At 43.9% G+C, this 26,230-nt stretch overlaps 1 protein-coding gene across 1 annotated transcript in view; it reads left to right on the forward strand.

Annotated features, from left to right (window-relative positions):
- Positions 1 to 26,230, forward strand: part of dst (dystonin) — a 207,487-nt gene that overhangs the window by 91,518 nt on the left and 89,739 nt on the right. Inside the window, 27 exon segments of the mRNA XM_046357465.1 lie at positions 2,592 to 2,758; positions 5,366 to 5,478; positions 5,829 to 5,935; positions 9,931 to 10,050; positions 10,543 to 10,638; positions 10,752 to 10,879; positions 12,470 to 12,563; positions 12,734 to 12,888; positions 13,090 to 13,168; positions 13,170 to 13,379; positions 13,381 to 13,545; positions 13,746 to 13,874; positions 14,036 to 14,107; positions 14,218 to 14,379; positions 15,123 to 15,227; positions 15,608 to 15,703; positions 15,796 to 15,921; positions 16,374 to 16,526; positions 16,804 to 17,085; positions 17,367 to 17,550; positions 20,289 to 20,446; positions 21,143 to 21,321; positions 22,570 to 22,708; positions 22,896 to 23,089; positions 23,232 to 23,478; positions 23,583 to 23,690; positions 23,784 to 23,882. Of these exon segments, the coding sequence (XP_046213421.1) occupies positions 2,592 to 2,758; positions 5,366 to 5,478; positions 5,829 to 5,935; positions 9,931 to 10,050; positions 10,543 to 10,638; positions 10,752 to 10,879; positions 12,470 to 12,563; positions 12,734 to 12,888; positions 13,090 to 13,168; positions 13,170 to 13,379; positions 13,381 to 13,545; positions 13,746 to 13,874; positions 14,036 to 14,107; positions 14,218 to 14,379; positions 15,123 to 15,227; positions 15,608 to 15,703; positions 15,796 to 15,921; positions 16,374 to 16,526; positions 16,804 to 17,085; positions 17,367 to 17,550; positions 20,289 to 20,446; positions 21,143 to 21,321; positions 22,570 to 22,708; positions 22,896 to 23,089; positions 23,232 to 23,478; positions 23,583 to 23,690; positions 23,784 to 23,882 (3,867 nt within the window).

Consider the following 26,230-nt stretch of genomic DNA (forward strand, 5'->3'; position numbering starts at 1 on the left):
GAGAGGATCTACGAAGAAGAATAGCAGAAACTCCCCAAATACAGATGTGCCAAGCTCGTGCCATCATACCCAAGAAGACCCAAAGCTGTAATCACTGCCAAAGGGGCTTTAACAAGGTACTGAGTAAAGGGGTTTGAATACATATTTAAATGTGATATTCTATTTTTTTTTATATATACTTTTGAAAATAAACATAAAAAACGTTTTTTTGCGTCATCATTATGGGGTATTGCGTATAGATTAATGAGTGGGACTAACAATTGAATCCATTTTAGAATAAAAATATTTTGTAACAAAATGTGGAAAAAGTCAAATGCTCTGAGTACTTTCCAAATGCAGTGAATATGATCCTTTTAGCCTGCCCCCAAACCTACTGAACAAGACTGCTACGATATCTCACATTATCAAATCACATTTTAGGTGTGGACCTTACTGTGAAATGCGTACTTACAAGCCCTTACCCAACAATGCAATTTTAAGAAAAATAACATTTCAGAAAATATTTACTAAATAAACTCAAGTAAAAAAAGTAACACAATAAAATTAAAATAACGAGGTTGTTTACAGGGGGTACTGGTACTGAGTCAATGTGATACAGGTTAGTCATGGTAATTGAGGTAATATGCACTTGTAGGTAGGGGTAAAGTGACTATGCATAGATCATTAACAGTGAGTAGCAGCAGTGTAAAAAAGGGGGGGGGGTCAATGCAAATAGTCCTGGTAGCCATTTGATTAACTGTTCAGAAAACTTACGGCTTGGGTTTAGAAGCTGTTAAGCAGCTTTTTGGACCTATGCTTGGCGCTCCGCTACCTCTTACCGTGCGGTAGCACAGAGAACAGTCTATGACTAGGGTGGCTGGAGACTTTGACAATTGTTAGGGCCTTCCTCTGACACCGCCTGGTATAGAGGGAACTTTGTCCCAGTGATGTACTGAGTCGTACACACCTTCCTCTGTAGCACCATGCGGTCGGATGCCTGTTGTTGTCCTGGCACCACACTGCCAGGTGTCTGACCTCTTCTCCTCGTTGTCAGTGATCAGTCCTACCACCATTGTGTCATCGGCAAACTTAATGATGGTGTTGGCGTTGTGCTTGGCCACGCATTTGTGAGTGAACAGGGAGTACAGGAGGGGACTAAGCACGCACCCCTGAGGGGCCCCGTGTTGAGGATCAGTGTGTGTTGTTGCCTACCCTTACCACCTGGGTGCGGCCGTCAGGAAGTCCAGGGTCCAGATGCAGAGGGAGATGTTCAGTCTCAGGGTCCGTAGCTTAGTGATTAGCTTTGAGGGCACTATGGCGTTGAACACTGAGCTGTAGTTAATGAACAGCATTCTCATGTAGGTGTTTTGTCCAGGTGGGAAAGAGCAGTGTGGAGTGCAATAGAGATTGTGTCATCTGTGGATCTGTTTGGGCTGTATGTAAATTTAAGTGGGTCTAGGGTTTTTGTGATGTTGGTGTTGATGTGAGCCATGACCAACCTTTCAAAGCTCTACATGGCTACAAACATGAGTGCTATGGGTCGATAGTCATTTAGGCAGGTTACCTTTGCATTCTTGGACACATGGACTATGTTGGTCTGCTTGAAACATGTAGGTATTACCGACCCGGTCAGGGATAGGTTGAAAATATTAGTGAAGACACTTTCCAGCTGGTCAGCGCATGCTCTGAGTACACATACTGGTAAACCGCCTTGTGAATGTTGACCTGTTTAAAGGACTCATCATCATTTCTCTCAACCTTAGTTTCAATGTCCGTCTTTCCTAGCTCATTCACCAGATTGTGAAAGTGTAACTAGGTCAACATTGCCTAGCAAAACATGAAACATGAGAACACAGCAGGAGTGGTTCAAAGGTCGCTTCCTGTTGTCTACGTCAGAGGCGATCATGTTGTTCTTCCAGCTCCAGATACATGGAATTGCTACCTGATGTCAACTGAGTTGAAGCAACAGGGGAATGTGTTTGGTTTGAGGTCATCACACTCTTTAACATGTGCCAACGAATGGCTTATTTATTAGCCAGATGTATGTCGACACTGCCAATTTTACATTTTACAACCAAATAAGGAAATATGGAGGTGTCTGTTTTGAATTTGGTGCAGACAATTATCATGTGTTTTTATTTATTCAGCACATGATAATGTGTGTTAGGAAATTAATGTTGTTTTTAGTTATTCTACGTGTGACTCGAGAAATGCTGTTCCTGACATCTGAAAAATGTCCCTGAAGTATTATTTGGTCTGTCTCACCCATATGTTTGATGGTAATTTAGGTGTTTGATGGTACAGATGTAGGATCTTCATTTGATCACCATGTTGCAGGAGAACTTTCCTTCAATGCAGGAAATGTAAAACGTGTAGTGTATTTGAGGTTTATCAAAGGCTTCTGAAGTTTGAAATTTCCACTTATACATTTTTATTTTCGACCAACCCCTACAAAAACTTCCATTAATTATAATCCACATAATAATTCACATTTCCTGTTGCTGCTGGATTATTTTCCTGCTGTAGCAAACTGGTTCAAATGAAGATCCTACATCTGTGATTGTAGGTGTAATGACACTAACAGCTGTATTAACTATGTTGTTCCTCTCCAGATCTCTGAGATCCATGTTTGCGGGGAGTCGGAGGACATGACAGCCAAGGAGCGTCTGCTGATGTGGTCCCAGCAGATGACAGAGGGCTACGTGGGCGTACGCTGTGACAACTTCACCTCCTCCTGGAGGGACGGGAGGCTTTTCAACGCTATCATTCACAAATACAGGTACCACCATCATTCACAAATACAGGTACCACCATCATTCACAAATACAGGTACCACTTGAGGTACAGAACCTGTATCTGAAAAAGAGACCCTTGTATCAAATCAAATCAAAATCAAATCAAATGTAATTGGTCACATACACATGGTTAGCTGATGTTAATGCGAGTGTAGCGAAATGCTTGTGCTTCTAGTTCTGACAATGCAGTAATAACCAACGAGTAATCTAACCTAACAATTCCACAACTACTACTTTATACAAACAAGTGTAAAGGGATAAAGAATATGTACATATCACCAATCACCAAAGAAATTCCAGCACAGTGACCTTCTTGAATGCTCTACAATGCTTTTTTAATGGATATTACAAACTATTTTGTCTTTCATTAGGGTTTAACTATAATATCACTAGGAGTATATTCCCAGTGTATAACAAAAACAATATACATAACAACATAACTATTTTCCTCTGTTGACTTGCTGTGTCTTGCTGAATCATGTCTGCGGTTAACCACCACATTTTGAATCTTGGACCTCATCATTCCAATGAGGCAGCACTTAGTGGTTTTGACTAGTTATTAGGGGGCTGTTGGCTTTTCAGTTATGATCAGATTTCAGTATGACCCAGTACACTCTACGTCAGTGTTTCACAACCCTGGTCCTCCAGTACTCCCAACAGTGTTTCCCAACCCTGGTCCTCCAGTACTCCCAACAGTGTTTCCCAACCCTGGTCCTCCAGTACTCCCAACAGTGTTTCCCAACCCTGGTCCTCCAGTACTCCCAACAGTGTTTCCAAACCCTGGTCCTCCAGTACTCCCAACAGTGTTTCCCAACCCTGGTCCTCCAGTACTCCCAACAGTGTTTCCCAACCCTGGTCCTCCAGTACTCCCAACAGTGTTTCCCAACCCTGGTCCTCCAGTACTCCCAACAGTGTTTCCCAACCCTGGTCCTCCAGTACTCCCAACAGTGTTTCCCAACCCTGGTCCTCCAGTACTCCCAACAGTGTTTCCCAACCCTGGTCCTCCAGTACTCCCAACAGTGTTTCCCAACCCTGGTCCTCCAGTACTCCCAACAGTGTTTCCCAACCCTGGTCCTCCAGTACTCCCAACAGTGTTTCCCAACTCTGGTCCTCCAGTACTCCCAACAGTGTTTCCCAACCCTGGTCCTCCAGTACTCCCAACAGTGTTTCCCAACCCTGGTCCTCCAGTACTCCCAACAGTGTTTCCCAACCCTGGTCCTCCAGTACTCCCAACAGTGTTTCCCAACCCTGGTCCTCCAGTACTCCCAACAGTACACATTTTTGTTGTAGCCCTGTTCAAACACACCTCGTCCAACTCATTGATAGCTTGATGATTAGTTGACAAGTTAAATCAGGTGTGCTTGTCCAGGGTCACAATAATAATGTGTACTGTTGGGGGTACTTGAAGAACAGGATGAGAAATACTCTACCTTGTTGGACTGACCTAAAATGAGATTAACTAGACTGACTAGTAGATGGAGACGTATTTATCCTTTTTCTCTCCCTTTTGTTTGTTATGGTTAATGTCACATAATTATTTGCTCGTCAACCATTGTTAAGGTCAATGGATATTGATGTATGTGTGGGTCATGTGGAACTGTTTTACTTAACCATTGACCTATGTTGGGCTGGCCCGACTGTCCTTGTCCTCTTGAGCAAAAACAGATTTATTTCACTGGAAAGTCTGGGACTGACTGCATCCCTAGGCATTTACTCTATAGTTAGCTTACAGGCTTACAGGCTTATTACATTATGTTACAGGCGTACATTACATTATGTTACAGATTTATATTACATGATGTTACAGGCTTATATTACAAAATGTTACAGATTTATATTACATGATGTTACAGGCTTATATTACAAAATGTTACAGATTTATATTACATGATGTTACAGGCTTATATTACATGATGTTACAGGCTTATATTACATGATGTTACAGGCTTATATTACATTATGTTACAGGCTTATATTACATTATGTTACAGGCTTATATTACATTATGTTACAGGCTTATATTACATTATGTTACAGGCTTATATTACATTATGTTACAGGCTTATATTACATGATGTTACAGGCTTATATTACATTATGTTACAGGCTTATATTACATTATGTTACAGGCTTATATTACATTATGTTACAGGCTTATATTACATTATGTTACAGGCTTATATTACATGATGTTACAGGCTTATATTACATGATGTTACAGGCTTGCTGTATATTACATTATGTTAAAGCATTATATTGCATTATGTTACATGCTTATATTACATTATTTTGCAGGCTTATATTACATTATGTTACAGGCTTATATTGCATTATGTTACAGGCTTATATTATATTAGCTAGTCATCACACTAAAACTTTCCTCCAAACAAAAATGTTTGTTCCTTGCTAATTAAACAAAATTATTCAAGAAGTATAGTGTGTGCTGACACCGCTGAAATAACCTAAAACATAACAATGCAAACCACCCTAAATGATTATTTGCCAAAATAGTCTCCTCATATTAACATTTCATAAAACAGAAAGCAGTCCATCTTAATGAGCTTCCACTGTTTTTTTCTCTTCCATTGCAGGCCTGACCTGGTGGATATGGCCAGAGTGTCGGCCCAGACTAGCCGGTCAAACTTAGAACAGGCCTTTGGTGTGGCTGAACGGCTTGGGGTGGCCAGACTACTGGACCCTGAGGGTGAGTTATTCTGTTTATCCACATGCTTTTCTCTAATGGTTTGTTTTGACACATCGGGTAAACATTCTCCAAGCCATTGACACATCTTTGCTACTGTAAAACAGCTGGAAGAAATGCAATGCATTATTACCAGAGGGAGGAGATGTGTTCTCAGCACAGCTTAACTTACTGACTGTTATTTGTTTCATCATACGGACGATGCTTTACTAAATGAAAAAGACACGACACGTATATGAGATACATGAGATTTAAATCAAACATTTCACTATGATTATAAACACTCCCTTAAATCATGTACCTACCGTCGATCACATTGTGTAGTGGGTCTTATTTCACCTTTTCACCACCAGATGTGGATGTGCAGACTCCCGATGAGAAGTCAGTCATCACATACGTCTCCACTCTGTATGATGTCTTCCCTAAAGTACCTGATGGTGTCGACGGTATCAATGCAAATGTAAGTACACCAGGAACAGATTATTGTACGGTGCACCTAAGTGTCCTATGTGAGTAGAGTTGAGAAGAGCGTTTTATATTTCAAATACTGTATGATGAAGGCAAAATCAACGTCTCAATACAAAACAACAATGTCCTATTGTCAACATGGGCTGACTTGTGTCTTTGTAACCATTGACTGCAGTCTCTACGCTGTCCTCTTGAATGAAATTACCACCATGGTACTTCACCACTGGATGTACAGTATATTTCACACTTACATCCTTTGAATTCACATCAGTTCTAAATATTTTGTCATAACTTTGACATATATTCATTTATTTATATATATATTTTTATTTTGGGGTACTTTTTATGCCCCTTTTTGTCCACAATTTTGTGATATCCAATTGGTAGTTACAGTCCTATCGCTGCTTCTTGACACGCTGCTCACTTAACCAATGAGTCAGAGGAAACACCGTACAGCTGGCGACCGAAGTCAGCGTGCATGCGCTCGGCCGCCACAAGGAGTCGCTAGAGCCCGATGGGACAGGGACATCCCAGCCGGCCAAACCCTCTCCTAACCTGGACAACGCTGGGCCAATTGTGCGCCGTCTCATGGGTCTCCCAGTCGCGGCCAGCTGTGACACAGCCCGGGATCAAACCCGGATCTATAGTTTACATTTACATTTAAGTCATTTAGCAGACGCTCTTATCCAGAGCGACTTACAAATTGGTGCAATCACCTTATGACATCCAGTGGGACAGTCACTTAACAATAGTGCATCTAAAACTTAGGGGGGGGTGGGGTGAGAGGGATTACTTAACCTATCCTAGGTATTCCTTAAAGAGGTGGGGTTTCAGGTGTCTCCGGAAGGTGGTGATTGACTCCGCTGTCCTGGCGTCGTGAGGGAGTTTGTTCCACCATTGGGGGGGCCAGGGCAGCGAACAGTTTTGACTGGGCTGAGCGGGAGCTGTACTTCCTCAGTGGTAGGGAGGCGAGCAGGCCAGAGGTGGATGAACGCAGTGCCCTTGTTTGGGTGTAGGGCCTGATCAGAGCCTGGAGGTACTGAGGTGCCGTTCCCCTCACAGCTCCGTAGGCAAGCACCATGGTCTTGTAGCGGATGCGAGCTTCAACTGGAAGCCAGTGGAGAGAACGGAGGAGCGGGGTGACGTGAGAGAACTTGGGAAGGTTGAACACCAGACGGGCTGCGGCGTTCTGGATGAGTTGAAGGGGTTTAATGGCACAGGCAGGGAGCCCAGCCAACAGCGAGTTGCAGTAATCCAGACGGGAGATGACAAGTGCCTGGATTAGGACCTGCGCCGCTTCCTGTGTGAGGCAGGGTCGTACTCTGCGGATGTTGTAGAGCATGAACCTACAGGAACGGGCCACCGCCTTGATGTTAGTTGAGAACGACAGGGTGTTGTCCAGGATCACGCCAAGGTTCTTGGCGCTCTGGGAGGAGGACACAATGGAGTTGTCAACCGTGATGGCGAGATCATGGAACGGGCAGTCCTTCCCCGGGAGGAAGAGCAGCTCCGTCTTGCCGAGGTTCAGCTTGAGGTGGTGATCCGTCATCCACACTGATATGTCTGCCAGACATGCAGAGATGCGATTCGCCACCTGGTCATCAGAAGGGGGAAAGGAGAAGATTAATTGTGTGTCGTCTGCATAGCAATGATAAGAGAGACCATGTGAGGTTATGACAGAGCCAAGTGACTTGGTGTATAGCGAGAATAGGAGAGGGCCAAGAACAGAGCCCTGGGGGACACCAGTGGTGAGAGCGCGTGGTGAGGAGACAGATTCTCGCCACGCCACCTGGTAGGAGCGACCTGTCAGGTAGGACGCAATCCAGCGTGGGCCGCGCCGGAGATGCCCAACTCGGAGAGGGTGGAGAGGAGGATCTGATGGTTCACAGTATCGAAGGCAGCCGATAGATCTAGAAGGATGAGAGCAGAGGAGAGAGAGTTAGCTTTAGCAGTGCGGAGCGCCTCCGTGATACAGAGGAGAGCAGTCTCAGTTGAATGACTAGTCTTGAAACCTGACTGATTTGGATCAAGAAGGTCATTCAGAGAGAGATAGCGGGAGAGCTGGCCAAGGACGGCACGTTCAAGAGTTTTGGAGAGAAAAGAAAGAAGGGATACTGGTCTGTAATTGTTGACATCGGAGGGATCGAGTGTAGGTTTTTTCAGAAGGGGTGCAACTCTCGCTCTCTTGAAGACGGAAGGGACGTAGCCAACGGTCAGGGATGAGTTGATGAGCGAGGTGAGGTAAGGGAGAAGGTCTCCGGAAATGGTCTGGAGAAGAGAGGAGGGGATAGGGTCAAGCGGGCAGGTTGTTGGGCGGCCGGCCGTCACAAGACGCGAGATTTCATCTGGAGAGAGAGGGGAGAAAGAGGTCAGAGCACAGGGTAGGGCAGTGTGAGCAGAACCAGCGGTGTCGTTTGACTTAGCAAACGAGGATCGGATGTCGTCGACCTTCTTTTCAAAATGGTTGACGAAGTCATCTGCAGAGAGGGAGGAGGGGGGGAGGGGGCGGAGGATTCAGGAGGGAGGAGAAGGTGGCAAAGAGCTTCCTAGGGTTGGAGGCAGAAGCTTGGAATTTAGCGTGGTAGAAAGTGGCTTTAGCAGCAGAGACAGAGGAGGAAAATGTAGAGAGGAGGGAGTGAAAGGATGCCAGGTCCGCAGGGAGGCGAGTTTTCCTCCATTTCCGCTCGGCTGCCCGGAGCCCTGTTCTGTGAGCTCGCAATGAGTCATCGAGCCACGGAGCGGGAGGGGAGGACCGAGCCGGCCTGGAGGATAGGGGACATAGAGAGTCAAGGGATGCAGAGAGGGAGGAGAGGAGGGTTGAGGAGGCAGAATCAGGAGATAGGTGGGAGAAGGTTTGAGCGGAGGGAAGAGATGATAGGATGGAAGAGGAGAGAGTAGCGGGGGAGAGAGAGCGAAGGTTGGAACGGCGCGATACCATCCGAGTAGGGGCAGTGTGGGAGGTGTTGGATGAGAGCGAGAGGGAAAAGGATACAAGGCAGTGGTCGGAGACTTGGAGGGGAGTTGCAATGAGGTTAGTGGAAGAACAGCATCTAGTAAAGATGAGGTCGAGCGTATTGCCTGCCTTGTGAGTAGGGGGGGAAGGTGAGAGGGTGACGCCTCTAGCACCGCGATGCAGTGCCTTAGACCGCTGCGCCATTCGGGAGGCCTGGCATACATTCTTGACTATATTCTTGATTTGGTTCTCGACTGTGATTCTTGATTTATGCTTGTGATTGGGTACGGATGTTATATAATATGCATTCCATTGTATCACTCATATTTTTAAGAGAAGGCATTTTATTCCATCTGGCTTTGTTAAGGCAAATAATTCTGAAAGCTTGAGCTGGATGCTTAAAGGGAGTATTTTGGTGCCTGAACCCCTCCCAGAACATTGTGTAAATGTTGTTTAGAGGCTATGGAAGAATGCTAAACTGTGTGTACTCTAGTAACCACAGTAGAGAACCTTAACTGCAGATGTAGGATCTTAATTTGAGCCAGTTTGCTACAGCAGGAAAATCCTGCAGTCACAGTAAATGTGAATTATTATGTGGATTATAATTAATATTTTTTGTAGGTTTTAATACATTTTTCCTAAGCAAAATCAAGTATGAAATTTCAAAGTGGAAATGACAAATTTCAGAAGCATTTTTTGACCTCAAATACGCTACACGTTTTAAATGTCCTGCATTGCAGGAAAGTTATCCTACAAAAGGTTGATCATATTAAGTTCCTACATCTGTACTTCTTGTTGTAGATTAGATTGTATAGCATCAACTATTTAAAGCAAAATTATGACAAGCTGTTGCTTTGCACGTTGTACAATGCCGATATTTGTAGATGCCCTATAGATCTAATATGTATTGCTTGAACAACACGATACGCTCTACACCAAGAACTTGGTCCATTTAGAAAATGCACCCATCCCTGCATGAGCCAATTTAAGTATGAAAACTGATATGTTTAATAATCAAATGTTTTTCTTGACAGGATGTTGATATAAAATGGGTAGAGTACCAGAACATGGTGAATTACCTGAGCCAGTGGCTCAAACACAATGTGGCAGTGATGTCAGACAGAGCGTTCCCTAACAACCCAGTGGAACTCAAGGTAAAGCAAAATACAATTTGATTACAGATCAAATGCATCTTGAATTTTCAGCCATATTGAACGGTAGAAAGAGCCCTAGTTTGATCAAGAATGAACCTCCAAATAGCATCCAATGTGTGAAGTGTTTGTCTGGTTGGTTTTCAGTCAGTTGGATATCAGTTTATATTGCTTGGCCCTGAAAGCCCGAGGCTAAGAACCCAAGCTCTCTGAGGCTTCAAATGGCCCATAAGTAGCGTCTCTCATGAAATATTAAAGCGATATTGACGGGTATCAGAGAGCTTCTCCGTTTACTTCAAATAGTCCACAGCTGCTAAGACTACAGGAGCTCTGTGTGGTACAGCCATTTCAAAGCAGACGAGTGTGAGTATACACACTGAGATTAGATTAATTTGTAACAGCTTGTTCAAAATGTATTGATTATATATTTCTTTGATATTTTTGTTTAAATTGTTAAAATTTAAAACATTTTTTATTTTTTTATTTTTTTTACAGGCACTTTATACACAGTACTTGCAGTTCAAAGAGAATGAAATCCCGCTGAAGGAAACCGAGAAGAGCAAAATCAAGCATCTTTACAAAATGCTTGAGGTATGCTATCACGACGTACACTCGGTTGTTCTTTTGGGTCTGTAAGCTCTTTCTTAACCAGCAGTCTACAATGAACTTCACTAAGATGTTGCTGTGCGTGTTTTGGGGGACAGGTGTGGATCGAGTTTGGTCGTATCCAGCTTCCTCAGGGATATCACCCCAACGATGTGGAGAAGGAATGGGGCAAGCTGATCGTGGCCATGCTGGAGAGAGAGAAGAGCCTGAGGCCTGAGGTGGATAGGTATGAAGGATCAACCTTCTCATGCTGCAGGAGTAACACACACTACTGTGATTTATAATACTGACCCCGTACTTACATGACAGCAATAAGTCAGGGGTAACTAAGATTGAAGATTTGATCCGATTACCTGAATGACTATGCAAAACGGTAATGCATGGTTGGTTTCTGTGTCAATGGTGAGTGCTCTTGATTCAAGTCATCCGTTTTATTATTAGACTTTATTGTCATACTTCTGTTTAAGGATGTGCAGTAATTGGATTCTTCCGAGGTTCACTAAATTACATTGTCTTTACACTTTTACATTTTGTGGTTTGGTTAACTGCTGAGTTCTTCAAACTGAGGTGTTGTAAAATCATACATCTTTCTCCTATCTCCTTATTTCTAAAATACTGTCATGTCTCTTGTCAGGTTTGTAGGCATTAATTGTGGTGTGAGTCCATGGTGGTGTGAGTCCATGGTGGTGTGAGTCCATGGTGGTGTGAGTTTATCGGCTCAAGCTGTTCAGTGATGGGTTTTTTGAGGTACTTTTGATTTTAAGTGCTGATGGTGGACGTCCACCTTATTTTTTTGTCAACATCAGTTTGTTTATTAGCTGACAGTCTGACACAGTCACAGGCAAATATTCTTCTCTTATCATGTCATCTTGCATCTATCATTCTTGGACTGCAGGGACTACTTGTGTTTTTGCAACAGCTAATGGGGATCCTAATAAAATACCAAATACCAAATGTTGGAAATCACCTGGCTTATTGATATGAAGTAATTTTGTGTGATATTATGTAGATAATTATCGGCCATGCAGACTAATAGAGGCCCAGTGGTATGTGCCACACCCCCTGTTAAATAGAAAAGGGAATGTCTGCATCTCTGTTATGCTCCCAAGTTGATTTATTCAGACACACAAAAAAGACAACGTTTCAATACAAAATGCCTGATGACTCCTGTTACCATCAACGGTTACTGTCTGAACCTGTAATGGATTGTGGAAGAATACCCTGAGCTTCTATGGCCTAGGGCAAAACATTCTTTAAGGGTAGGTTTCTGTACATGAGGACACGTACAAGCCTATAAAAAAGGGGAGACATAAACGCTCCGTGCCAGGTGGACCTGTGTGTGTGTCGCATATCGTTGGGGCTGAGCCTGTGCTGCAGTCCCTGTCTTAGATGGAAGAGAAATGAGCTAGCTAGTGTGATTCTCTGAGTGTCTCAGTATAGTCCTATATAGTCTTCTACCATGCACAGCAACATGGCATATAACATGGGACACAGCAGTGTCTCATCAGTTAGCAACAGCACTCTGACCAGCCTGGGTTCCTCTGAGAACCTCTCAGGACCAACCATGGAGCCACTGCTCTCCAGCACCCCAGCCTTTCCAGTGTTTCTGAATAACAACTCTTTGTATGGATCAAGGTGAGGTTACCCATTAGGAGTCAGGGCTGTCAGAGCCTTTTCTGTTGTTGATTTTCTTTCTGCAGATGCGATTTTCAAGTGGAACATTGATGGCACTGCATTGCCACATTTTTTTGTTTATGTGGTAAAATGACTTCTGTACAATATTAATGTAAATTGACTAAATGTTTTTGTCTTTTAGGCTTGAAATGTTGCAGCAGATTGCCACCAGGGTCCAGCGGGACTGTGTCAATGGAGAGGACAAACTAGAATTAGCAAGAGCAGCTCTGCAGTCTGTAAGTACCACATTGGAATGTTTTACCACAAAACCTCAGAATAATCCTGCTTTTACTTATGTTTATTTGTTGACGCAAATGTTGTGTCTTTATTTTTTTTATATCAATATTGTTATTGGACTTTGTAATAGAAAAGTACATTAACAACAGTTTGGACATTTTTTTCTCAGGATGCTAAGAGGCTAGAGTCTGGGGTCCAGTTCCAGAATGAGGCAGAGACCGCTGGGCACCTTGTGGAATGTGAAAACCTGCTGAGACAGCAGGTGGTAGATATCCAGATTCTACTGGATGGGAAGTACTACTACTCCGATCAGCTTGTTCAAAGGTGCAAACGTACTACTTTTTATAGATGTCACGCAACACATAGACATAAAGGAAACATTTGTTGTGAAATATTGATTGCAACATAGTGTAGGGAATTACACATTTGTTTATGAGAATGATAAGAACCTCATGTAAACTGATAAATGATAAATCATGAACTATATGAATAAACATATCATTGTGTGTTGTGTGTATGATCTAGGGTATCCAAGCTCCGTGACGACCTGCTGAGCCTGAGGGCAGAGTGTTCCTCTGTGTACAGACAAGGACGCACCCTAACCCCCCGAACAGACCACGATGATGATCTCAGGCATCACTCAGAGTCTCAACTCAGGCTTCTCCTCCTCCAACCTCAACTCTAGCCTCACCCCTGGAGGCCTGGGAACCCCCGGTTCCACCTTCACCTCCATCCTTACCCCGGGCCTCACCCCTGCCCTGAGCCCCGCCATGACCCCCGGCGGCATGCAGCCCGGCTCGGTGCAGGCCTACATGGGGGGGCGGAGGAGTGGGTATGGCCCCGGGAGACCTCCAGCACCTCAAACACATGCAGATCCGCAAGCCCCTGTGCAAGTCCTCGCTAGTGGACCCCAACATGACCGAGGACGAGGTCAACATAAACTTTGTGCAGGACCTGATCAACTGGGTGGAGGAGATGCAGGTGAGGACTTAGCGAAGCTCTGGGGTCAGCCTCTTGATTGGATTGATTTATCCTTATTTATACAGGTTGCCTCATTGAGATAAATATGATATTTTTACAAGAGACCTGTTCACTACAATGTTTGTATAATTCTGTACCTTTTGATATTTGCGATTTAGACATTTGAGACCAATTCTGAATGGTTTTGTCTTCCTTTGAAGGTGCAATTGGATCGTGGAGATTGGGGATCTGATTTGCCAAGTGTGGAAACACATTTAGAGAACCACAAAGGAGTTCACAGAGCCATCGAAGAATTTCAAATGAGCCTTAAAGAAGCCAAACTTAGTGAGGTATGTACAAGCAATTGTCAGCCTATTCTGCCAAGTTTTTATTTGGAAAAACTATATAATATCTCTGTGCATCACATTCAATAGTTTTTAAAAAAAGCGTTAACCCCTGCAATGTTTTTAAATGTCAAGTAATTAAAACATGGTATGTCTCTTTATATCAGACTCAGATGAACCAAAAACTAAGTTATTCTGAGAAACTGGGAAAATTGGAAACCCAGTATGGGAAGTTACTAGTAAGTATCCTATTAAAATCATTGGCAGTCCTAAGTAGTAACCACTTCACTGCTTAGTTGAATAGCACATGGAGATCCTGACTATTTGCCATGGTTCTGTGCTTCTGTAGAACTGTTCGCGGGAGCGTCAGAAGAACCTGGAGAGCCTCCATGACTTTGTTTCGCGGGCCACCATGGAACTCATCTGGCTCAATGAGAAAGAGGAGGAGGAGGTCGCTTTTGACTGGAGCGATCTCAACGGCAACATCTCTAAGAAGAGACAGTACCACTCTGTGAGTCCCTCCACTGATCAGCCCGTTGGATTTCTATGGCATTATTTGGTTTCCAGAATGTTTGGCTGTTCAGGCACATCCGAGGATAATGCCGATCATATTCATTATGGTAGATATTTTAGAAGGAGTTGAATGTTATAGATGGTCAAGCGAAACCGTAAAGCTATACATTTCTGCCATGGATCCACCGTTGGCAGGTATAGCCTTTCCACAAGGAATTGGGTTTGACTCTCTAGACCTAAGGGAATTAACACATTTTCTGTGAGTGAATAGATACCTTGAGGTGATCATATCTCCTAGGGTGATGTGTTTTCTCATGTTTTTGCATGGGTGGAAAGGAATTACATGGGCTTGTTTTGGGGATACACCTTTAGAAAATACCACTGTGATCATCTATATTACTTTCTATTCAGCTTGATTCAGGTAATCATTTTGATATCGCTTCAAAGTACTTTATTTCCATCTGGCATTTAGAAATGCGGGTACGTGCCCCTGCAAGTCATGGTGTTAGAAGAGGGGAGGGGATTGGTTCCAGGCCATGTTTGGAGGCCATGGATGCAGTGTTATCTCTTTCTCATTCTCGCCCTCTCGCCCTCTCTCTCTCTCTCTCTCTCTCTCTCTCTCTCTCTCTCTCTCTCTCTCTCTCTCTCTCTCTCTCTCTCTCTCTCTCTCTCTCTCTCTCTCTCTCTCTCTCTCTCTCTCTCGTTATCTCTCTCTACCCCACTCTCTCGCTCTCTCTGTAGGATCTGATGAGAGAGTTGGATGAAAAGGAGGAGGTGATCAAGTCTGTACAGGACAGGGCAGAGAACCTTCTGCAGGAGAACCACCCTGCTAGGTTAACTCTTGAAGTAAGCCCCGTCTGTGTTTACAGATGTCCCATAACCACTCCAAAACCATGTCATATAAACTCCTTTTATGATAAATCCATTCGGTTGTTCATCTCAGATAATGTGGTCATTTGTCCATTAAAATATACATATTATCACTAATTTCCAGGTATCAGAACCTGCATAAGTGCTCAACAATATTGTATATTTAAATTGCTTTAGTAACTTATTCCAACAAGAACAATTATACAGCATTTTTAATTCAAATCAAATCAAATCAAATTTTATTTGTCACATACACATGGTTAGCAGATGTTAATGCGAGTGTAGCGAAATGCTTGTGCTTCTAGTTCCGACAACGCATTTTTAATTCTAACATGATTCTATGTGAAATCCTCCAGGCATACAAAGCAGCCATGCAGACCCAGTGGAGTTGGATCCTACAGCTCTGCTCTTGTGTGGAGCAGCACCTCAAAGACAACACAGTCTATTTTGAGGTGAGTTAGTTATCTGCTTTCCACAAACAAATGGATGGAGGCATGCTAATTGCAAAAAGTTAATCTGATCTTCTTTCTACCCTTCTATACAGTTTTTCAATAATGCCAAAGAGTCCACGGATTACCTGAAGAGCCTGCAAGGTGACATCCAGAGAAAGTATGGCTGTGATCGGACAAGCAGTGTACACAAGCTGGAAGATCACATCCAGGAGTCCATGGTAAGCTGGCAAATAACAACTGGTTGGTACACAATCATTGGCCAGATTCCCAAAGCTATGTTGTTGAATCAGTGAAATCAGGGCTCCCGAGTGGCGCAGCCGTCTAAGGCACTGCATCTCAGTGCAAGAGGTGTCACTACAGTCCCTGGTTTGAATCCAGGTTGTATCACATCTGGCTGTGATTAGGAGTCTCACAGGGCGGCGCACAATTGGCCCATTGTCGTCCGGGTTTGGCCGGAGTAGACCTTCATTGTAAATAAAAGGTTAACTTATTATTATTTTTTAAAGGATCAATCTCATGGACTGTCATGGTCAGACATGATGGATTCATAGAGGTTCCAAGTGAATACCCCACCATTAAAGATGAACCAACTATCCCTGTGAGTGAATTCAGCTCATACTGAGCTGGTATGGTATCATAATCCCTCTGTTTTTCACTGATGCTGGAACAGGATGAGAAGGAGCAGCTCCTCCAGTACCGCAGCACAGTGGCTGGGTTGGTGGGCAAGGCCAAGGCCATCGTCCAGCTCAAGCCTAGGAACCCAGATACCCCTATCAGATCCTCCATACCCGTCAAAGCCATCTGTGACTACCGACAAATAGAGGTACAATGTCTCTTTTTATAGATATGTAACACCATCCTTTTTCTGTCTATTCAAGTAGTTCATCACAAGTCACATTCTTTAAAATCAGCCTTCACACTTGTCTTCTGTAGTAACAAGATATGCATTGAGATCGCTAAGGAACATTTCTGGCCATTTTAAATCGAGGTAGATGTATTAAGATAGCGGATCAAAAGTCTGATACTTTGAGTTGATTTGGATATCGGAGTGAAATGGTAGAGTCTTTTTGATTTGTCATGTCTCACTTCGTCTCTCCTAGATCACCATCTATAAGGATGATGAGTGTGTCCTGGCCAGTAACTCTCACCGGGCCAAGTGGAAGGTGATTAGTCCGTCTGGGAACGAGGCTATGGTTCCTTCTGTCTGCTTCACCGTGCCTCCACCCAACAAAGAGGCTGTGGACCAGGCCAGCAGAATTGAACAGCTGTACCAGAATGTCCTGGCTCTATGGCACCACTCCCACATCAAAATGAAGAGCGTTGTCTCCTGGCACTACCTGATGGCGGACGTCAGAGCCGTCCGTGACTGGAACGTGTCCTCAGTACGTTAACTTCTAACTTAATCTACTTCTCAAGATAAATCCCCATTAGCAACACTTAAACCCTAGAATTTCAGTGATAGAGGTAGAATTACCTGTCATTGTCTCATTCAGGTCTTCACAGAAAAGAGAATGATGTTATTAAAGTCTAATGTTTCTCATATTCACCGACTTGACCTGCAATTTCATCATTATACTGTAGCTGGTGACTGAACCTTTTCATGAAACATTTTGATAAGGTTTAATGGTGTGGGTCTGTCTGTGTTTTCCCCTGTTCACCCCAGATTAAGACCATGTTGCCAGGCGAGCACCAGCAGGTCCTTAGCAACCTGCAATCCCACTTTGAGGACTTCCTGGAGGACAGCAAGGAGTCAGAGGTGTTCACTGTGGCAGACTGTTCCCAGCTAGAAAGGGAGGTCCTGGCCTGCAAGGACTACTACGAGGAGCTGCTCAAGTCTGCAGAGAGAGGCAAGACTAAGCAAAGCTAGTCTAGAGAGAGGCAAGGCTCAGCAAAGCTAGTCAGAGAGAGAGGCAAGGCTAAGGAAAGTTAGTCTAGAGAGAGGCAAGGCTAAGCAAAGCTAGTCAGAGAGAGAGACAAGACTAAGCAAAGTTAGTCTAGAGAGAGACAAGACTAAGCAAAGCTAGTCTAGAGAGAGGCAAGGCTAAGCAAAGTTAGTCTAGAGAGAGGCAAGGCTAAGCAAAGCTAGTCTAGAGAGAGGCAAGGCTGAGCAAAGTTAGTCTAGAGAGAGGCAAGGCTAAGCAAAGCCAGTCTGCATAGAGAGGCAAGGGTAAGCCAAACTAGTCTGCAGAGAAAGGCTAACCAAAGCTAGTTTAAAGAGAGGCTAATCTATGCTAGTCTAAAGAGAGAGGTAAGGCTAAGCTAAGATACAGTTGAAGTCAGAAGTTTACATACACTTAGGTTGGAGTCATTAAAACTTGTTTCCACAAATGTCTTAACAAACTATAGTTTTGGCAAGTCGGTTAGGACATCTACTTTGTGCATGACACAAGTAATTTTTCCAAGAATTGTTTATAGACAGATTATTTCACTTATAATTCACTGTACCACAATTCCAGTGGGTCAGAAGTTTAAATACATTAAGTTGACTGTGCTTTTAAAAAGCTTGGAAAATTCCAGAAAATTGTGTCATAGTTTTAGAAGCTTCTGATAGGCTAATTGACATCATTTCAATAGGATTGGCGGTGTACTTGTGGAGTCAATTGGTGGTGTACCTGTGGATGTATTTCAAGGCCTACCTTCAAACCCAGTGCCTCTTTGCTTGACATCATGGGAAAATCATAAGAAATCTGCTAAGACGTCAGAAAAACAATTGTGGACCTCCACAAGTCTGGTTCATCCTTGGGAGCAATTTCTAAATGTCTGAAGGTACCATGTTCATCTGTACAAACAATAGTACACAAGTATATACACCATGGGACCATGCAGCCGCCATACCGCTCAGGAAGGAGACGTGTTCTGTCTCCTAGAGATGAACGTACTTTGGTGAGAAAAGTGCAAAACAATCCCAGAACAACAGCAAAGGACCTTGTGAGATGCTGGAGGAAACAGGTACAAAAGTATCTATATCCACAGTAAAACGAGTCCTATATCGACATAACCTAAAAGGCCACTCAGCAAGGAAGAAGCCACTGCTCCCAAACCGCCATAAAAAAGCCAGACTATGGTTTGCAACTGCACATGGGGACAAAGATCGTACTTTGTGGAGAAATGTCCTCTGGTCTGATGAAACAAAAATATAACTGTTTGGCCATAATTTACCATCGTTATGTTTGGAGGAAAAAGGGGGATGCTTGCAAGCCGAAGAACACCATCCCAACCGTGAAGCACGGGGGTGGCAGCATCATGTTGTGGGGGTGCTTTGCTGCAGGTTGGACTGGTGCACTTCACAAAATAGATGGCATCATGAGGCAGGAAAATTATGTGGATATTGAAGCAACATCTCAAGACATCAGTCAGGAAGTTAAAGTTTGGTCACAAATGGGTCTTCCAAATGGACAATGACCCCATGCATACTTCCAAAGTTGTGGTAAAATGGCTTAAGGACAACAAAGTCAAGGTATTGGAGTGGCCATCACAAAGCCCTGACCTCAACCCTACAGAAACTGTGTAGGCAGAACTGAAAAAGCGTGTGTGAGCAAGGAGGCCAACAAACCTGACACAGTTACCCTGTCAAGCTCTGTCAGGAGGAAGAGGTCAAAATTCACCCAACCTATTGTCGGAAGCTTGTGGAAGGCTACCCGAAATGTTTGACCCGAGATAAATAATGTAAAGACAATGCTACCAAATACTAATTGAGTGTATGTAAACTTCTGACCCACTGGGAATGTGATGAAAGAAATAAAAGCTAAAATAAATAATTCTCTCTGCTATTATTCTGACATTTCACATTCTTAAAATAAAGTGGGTATCTTAACTGACCTAAAACAGGGAATTTTTAAGAGGATTAAATGTCAGGAATTGTGAAAAACTGAGTTTGAATGTATTTGGGTAAGGTGTATGTAAACTTCCGACTTCAACAGTATATACAAAAGTATGTAAACTATTAGCTAGCCTCTACTGTCCTTGCTAACAGGAGCTCGCTGATACATGTTTTTGCAGCAGTCCTTGTGGAAAACCCATAGCTATTTTAGCCTATTAGGCATAACATAAATACCTTTTATAAAGCCCTTTTTACATCAGAAGATGTCACAAAGTGCTTATACAGAAACCCAGCCTTAGAACCCCAAACAGCAAGCAATGCAGATATAGAAGCACAGTGTACAGTCCATTTCCCCTGGACTCATGAATATGTCTGTTTAAGATGCTTGGTGTTGTGTCACCAAAATGAGTAGAATCTTCTGCAGACTACGTTAATGAGGAGCCGTTGGTCTGCTTGATTGCCCACTCATTAATCTGCGTTATTAATGAGTAATAAGCAGATTGTTTGTGAACACTTTGCAATAATGGTGCCAGATTGAATGAATGGTGTCAGAGATTACTACATAGTTTTTCATTAAAACATTCACTTCACACTCCCTCTGCTATGTCCGGGAGAGATGTGTTTTGAATAATACAAACGTATTCATTTTGATTGTGCACTAATGTTACTTTTACAAAGCTAGCATTAGACAAGTGTTTGGACAAATGCAGTTGATGTCCTCTCGTCGTTTGGTTGTTACTCATTCTGGGGTCTTGTGATGAACAGAGGAACACGAGGAGTCTGTGTACAACCTGTATATCTCTGAGGTGCGTAACTTCCGCATGCGTCTGGAGGCTCAGGAGGAGCACCTGATCCGACAGATCCGCACCCCACTTGACAGAGACGACCTGGAGCAGAGTGTCCTGCGCATCACAGAGCAAGAGGTAGGGCGACAACTCACTATTCAGACTGTATCATGACTCTGTCATATTACAACTCACTATTCAGACTATCATCACTCTGTCATAATACAACTCAGTATTTAGACTGTATCATCACTCTGTCATAATACAACTCACTATTCAGACTGTATCATCACTCTGTCATAATACAACTCACTATTCAGACTGTATCATCACTCTGTCATAATACAACTCACTATTCAGACTGTATCATCACTCTGTCATATTACAACTCACTATTCAGACTGTATCATGACTCTGTCATATTACAACTCACTATTCAGACTGTATCATCACTCTGTCATATTACAACTCACTATTCAGACTGTATCATCACTCTGTCATAATACAACTCACTATTCAGACTGTATCATCACTCTGTCATATTACAACTCACTATTCAGACTGTATCATCACTCTGTCATAGTACAACTCACTATTTAGACTGTATCATCACTCTGTCATATTACAACTCACTATTCAGAATGTATCATCACTCTGTCATAATACAACTCACTATTCAGACTGTATCATCACTCTGTCACACTTATCTTTTCCAAACATGGGTCAAATACATTATGTAAAATAAATCTATGGTTAATTTCCTTTGCCAGATACAATGGAACCAACAGAAAAGTCTCTTAAGTGACTTAACCTCTCCAACTTTGTCCCTTGCAGAAGAAGAAGGCAGAGCTGGATCAGCTGAAGGATGATCTGGAGACCATGAAGGAGAAGTGTGAGACGTTCTTCAGACAGGCCGGGGCCTCTCCCGCTGTCCCCACCCTGTCCTCTGACCTCAATGTCCTCATCCAGAGCATGAGCCAAGTCTACTCCATGTCCGCCATCTACCTAGAGAAGTAAGTGGCCCAGACACTGTTATGGTCCTCCTCAGTAGAGGGCCCTGACACTGTTATGGTCCTCCTCAGTAGAGGGCCCTGACACTGTTATGGTCCCCCTCAGTAGAGGGCACAAACACTGTTATGGTCCCTCTCAGTAGAGGGCCCTGACACTGTTATGGTCCTCCTCAGTAGAGGGCCCAGACACTGTTATGGTCCCCCTCAGTAGAGAGCCCAGACACTGTTATGGTCCTCCTCAGTAGAGGCCCCACAGACTGTTATGGTCCCCTCAGTAGAGGGCCCAAACACTGTTATGGTCCTCCTCAGTAGAGGGCCCTGACACTGTTATGGTCCTCCTCAGTAGAGGGCCCACCCACTGTTATGGTCTTCTTCAGTCGAGGGCCCAAACACTGTTATGGTCCTCCTCAGTATAGTGCCCAAGCACTGTTATGGTCCTCCTCAGTAGAGGGCCCAGACGCTGTTATGGTCCTCCTCAGTAGAGGGCCCTGACACTGTTATGGTCCTCCTCAGTAGAGGGCCCAGACGCTGTTATGGTCCTCCTCAGTAGAGGGCCCAAGCACTGTTATGGTCCTCCTCAGTAGAGGCCCCACAGACTGTTATGGTCCTCCTCAGTAGAGGGCCCTGACACTGTTATGGTCCTCCTCAGTAGAGGGCCCTGACACTGTTATGGTCCCCCTCAGTAGAGGGCCCAGACACTGTTATGGTCCTCCTCAGTAGAGGCCCCACAGACTGTTATGGTCCCCCTCAGTAGAGGGCCCAAACACTGTTATGGTCCTCCTCAGTAGAGGGCCCTGACACTGTTATGGTCCTCCTCAGTAGAGGGCCCACCCACTGTTATGGTCCTCCTCAGTAGAGGGCCCAGACACTGTTATGGTCCTCCTCAGTAGAGGGCCCAGACACTGTTATGGTCCTCCTCAGTAGAGGGCCCAGACACTGTTATGGTCCTCCTCAGTAGAGGGCCCAGACACTGTTATGGTCCTCCTCAGTAGAGGGCCCAGACACTGTTATGGTCCTCCTCAGTAGAGGGCCCAGACACTGTTATGGTCCTCCTCAGTAGAGGGCTATAACCGCTGTAACAGCACATTCAAAATCAACAAGGCATGTGCAATTTGCTTTTTTTTGGTCCCACTTTAAATGCAACTTTAAAGTCTTTATGAAGCCTTCGTAAACTGTTTATAAGGACGTCACAGATGCTTTACAAAATGTTGATGTAGTTAATGTCCCACTATCTCTATGGTGTCTCTGCAGGCTGAAGACAGTGAGCATGGTGGTGAGGCACAGCCAAAGTGCGGAGGCTCTAGTGAAGCTTTATGAGGCCAAACTCTCTGAGGAAGACGCCGTGAACTCTGACCTGAAATCCATCGACACAGTCGTCAGCACACTCAAAGTAAGCTCCTTTGGTACTAGGTTTTTATAGACGTTTAAAATATATGCTATTTCATCTTTTGGTTTTCTCTCAGGTTGGCAAAATGATTGCTGGAGATTAATTGTTATTTTGTGGCATCCAGTCCTTGAGATCCACTATTAAGCTATGATTGAAAGTTGAGTCATCACTTTGCTCTACTCTGTTTTAGCAATGGCGTTCAGAGATCGACGAACAGAGGGAGATCTTCCATGACCTGGAGGATGGGCTACAGAAGGCCCGTGGTATCAGTGAACGCATGTTCAAGGCTCACAACGAGCGGGACTTTGACCTGGACTGGCACAAGGAGAAGGCTGACCAGCTAGAAGAAAGGTGGAGCAACGTCCACTCTCAGTTTGAGAGCAGGTTAGTGTTTGCAGGTCAACTGTTGAGGGACAGAGTTTGATTCCAAACACCAGTAAATATTAGTGAGGAACACTACTTTAATAAGGGGAATGTAAAAATAACCTTTTACGGATACTAAGGCTCTGTCCCTTTGTTATTTTAGACTTCGGGACCTGGAGGGCATCAGTAAATCACTGAAGTACTACAAAGACTCCTACGGCAGTCTGGATGAGTGGGTCAGAGAAATGGAGGCGGCTCAGCTCAAGACCCAAGAGAAGCAGCCAGAGGACAGCAAAGCGCTCGCTGAGCTGGTAAACCAACAGAAGGTCCTCGTTGCAGAAATGGAACAAAAGCAGAGCAGAATTGATGAATGCCAAAAGTACTCAGAGCAGTACTCATCTGGTGCTAAAGTAAGTTATCTCTGAAACTGTTTTGACCTGGAAGATCAGTCAGATATGTCTGCATGAAGAGTACTTGAACACCAGAGGAGTAATATTCATGAATGTGTTTTCAGGATTATGAGCTACAGCTGTTGACCTACAGAGCCATGGTTGACTCCCAGCACAAGTCCCCGCTCAAGAGACGGAGGATGCAGAACTCGGCTGATGCCATTGTTCAGGAGGTGAGAACCTTGGAATGTGACCGTAGTAGACTAGGTGCTGAGTGTGCTGGATGTGCTAAGGAAAGTGACCCTTGTTTTCCACCCTCACCTCAGTTCATGGACCTCCGAACTCGCTACACGGCCGTAGTCACCTCCATGACGCAGTATGTAAAGTTTGCCAGTGAGACATTGAAGAGAGCAGAAGGCGAAGAGGTAGGGGATTGGTGAAATATTGGATTGTTAGAAACGCTGTGCATACTTTGGATTGCCTTTTCTCTGCCATCACATTATTGTGTTAACAGGGTTGACTCCCAGACATATTGAATTAATAGGAACCTCACCTTTAAAGCCATAATGATGCTTCAACTCAAAGGGTTTATTTCTCTTCACTGCTATACTTAAGCAATAAGGCCCGAGGTGTTGTGGTATATGGCCAATATACTACAGCTAAGGGCTGTTCTGGATACAACCATTATCCGTGGTACATTGGCCATACAGCACAAACCCCAGAGGTGCCTTATTGCTATTATAAACTGGTTACCAATGTAATTAGAGCAGTACAAATAAATGTTTTGTCATACCCGTGGTATACGGTCTGATATACCATGGCTGACAGCCAATCATCATGCAGGACTCGAACCACCCAGTTTATAATATGCGTCATCCATTCAGCGCTGATGGATGTAGATGGTTTGCTTAACGCTGATACAAAAATGCCATTCTTTCATATTGTTTCTGGTGATGGTGACTTCTCTGGGAGGAAGCTGTCTCCTCTATCTTATTGAATCTGAAACACTCTTTCACGGTGGCATTTGTTGGGAACAATTAACAGCGCTGCAACAATCCTCCCTTTGGTAAGCATGTTAGAATAATCATACCATGTACATAATGTTTTTCATTGTTAAGTATGAGGTAATGGAGGACTTGTTATGTTTTGCATTGTAGAACAGGAAAGCATCAGAAAGAACAGAGTACCTCACCTGGACAGAGAGCTTGGAGCTCCAAAAGTCAGCTGGGGAGGAGGTGATTGGACAGCTCCAGCAGCAGGTACAGGAACTGGAAACCTCATTGGCTAAGAGAACAACCCAGTTGACCATTCTACAGGAAGAGGTAGAGACATATAAGAGTACCATAGAGGACCTGACCCTCCAGAAGTCCAAGGCAGAGGATGGGGCTCAGCAGTACCGTTTGAAACTAGAGACGGTTGTGAAGGGCAAAGCAGTCATTGAGCAAGAGTTAGGTAACGCACGACAGATGGTCCAGCAGTCAGAGGCCAAACGGTCGTCTCTTGAGGAGAGTCTTCGTATGCTGAAGATGAACATCGAGCAGAGCACCCTGGCCCGGAAGAAATTGGAGGACCACTTGAAGAGGAAGAGCAGTGATGTTCAGGATCTTGAGGAACATAATCGCACACTGCAGAGGATGCAACATTCCTCTGTCACCCACAGTATCCAGACGATCCATGCAGAGGTGGAGGCAGAGGTCTTGCAGCAGAAACAGGAGCTGGCCATGGCGAAGAAAACAGCAGAGACCGAGATCAAGACACTTAAGTCAGAGCTGAACTCTGTGTTAGTGCATAAAAAAATAGCAGAGGAGAAAGCGCAACAAATCACAGAACTGTTGGATGATGCCAATACCAGGTTGAAGAAACTTCAGCTGGACACGGAATCAGACAAGAGCACCATGAGACAAAAGTCAGAGGAGTTCAGACAGCAATCTTTAGAGCTGAGAAATTCCATCTATGTCTTTCAAGAGCAAATCAAATCTCTCCAGAGGGATAAGTCTTCATTGGAACAGAAAGCTATTTTCAACAAGACAGAGGTTGAAGGCCTGAAGGAACAGTTAAAGATCAACCAAGGAAAACTGCTCTTGAGGAACTCCATGGAACAGGAGAGTAGTCACAATATGCAGTGTTTAGAGGAGGAGCTGGCCTCCAAACAGGTTGAGGCAGACCAGTTGAAGTTCAAGGTCAGTGAACTGATGAGAATGAATGTGTCATTAGACAATGAGGTCAGAAGTCTTAAGGTCAGTGTGGAGTCATTACAGCGAGAAAAATCTTTCTCTGAACAAAATATTAAATCATTGAAAAGTGAAATGGAGAACTGGAAACAGCAGCTTCAAAAAAACAAAGAAGAATTCAACTTAAAGATAAGATCTGAACAGGAGTTACAACTCAAATCCAAAATCCTGGAAGCAGAATTTCAGAAAGGTGGAATGTTGGCCGCGCAACTGCAGAAGAAAGTAGATGAGCTTAAGAAGGTCAATATGGAGTTGGAAGTCAACGTGAAAAAGATGAGAGCTCAACTGGACAATATCACCATGGAAATGGGAAGCAAAAATCAGCAAATCAACATATTCAAGTCTCAGGTGGATGGCACCAAATCTCAAGTGAAAATCATTGAGGAGGAGCTGCTAAAGAAATCTCAGCTGTCCCATGAGCTTCAGATCAAACTGAGGGACTACAATGAGGAGGTGAAGAGAACAGCTGAACTGCAGCAGAAAAACAAAGCTCTCAGCTTAAACCTCACCAACTACGAGAAGGAAATCCGGAATCTGACGTC

This window comes from Oncorhynchus gorbuscha, linkage group LG07, assembly GCF_021184085.1.
Source record: "Oncorhynchus gorbuscha isolate QuinsamMale2020 ecotype Even-year linkage group LG07, OgorEven_v1.0, whole genome shotgun sequence".
NCBI lineage: Eukaryota > Metazoa > Chordata > Actinopteri > Salmoniformes > Salmonidae > Oncorhynchus > Oncorhynchus gorbuscha.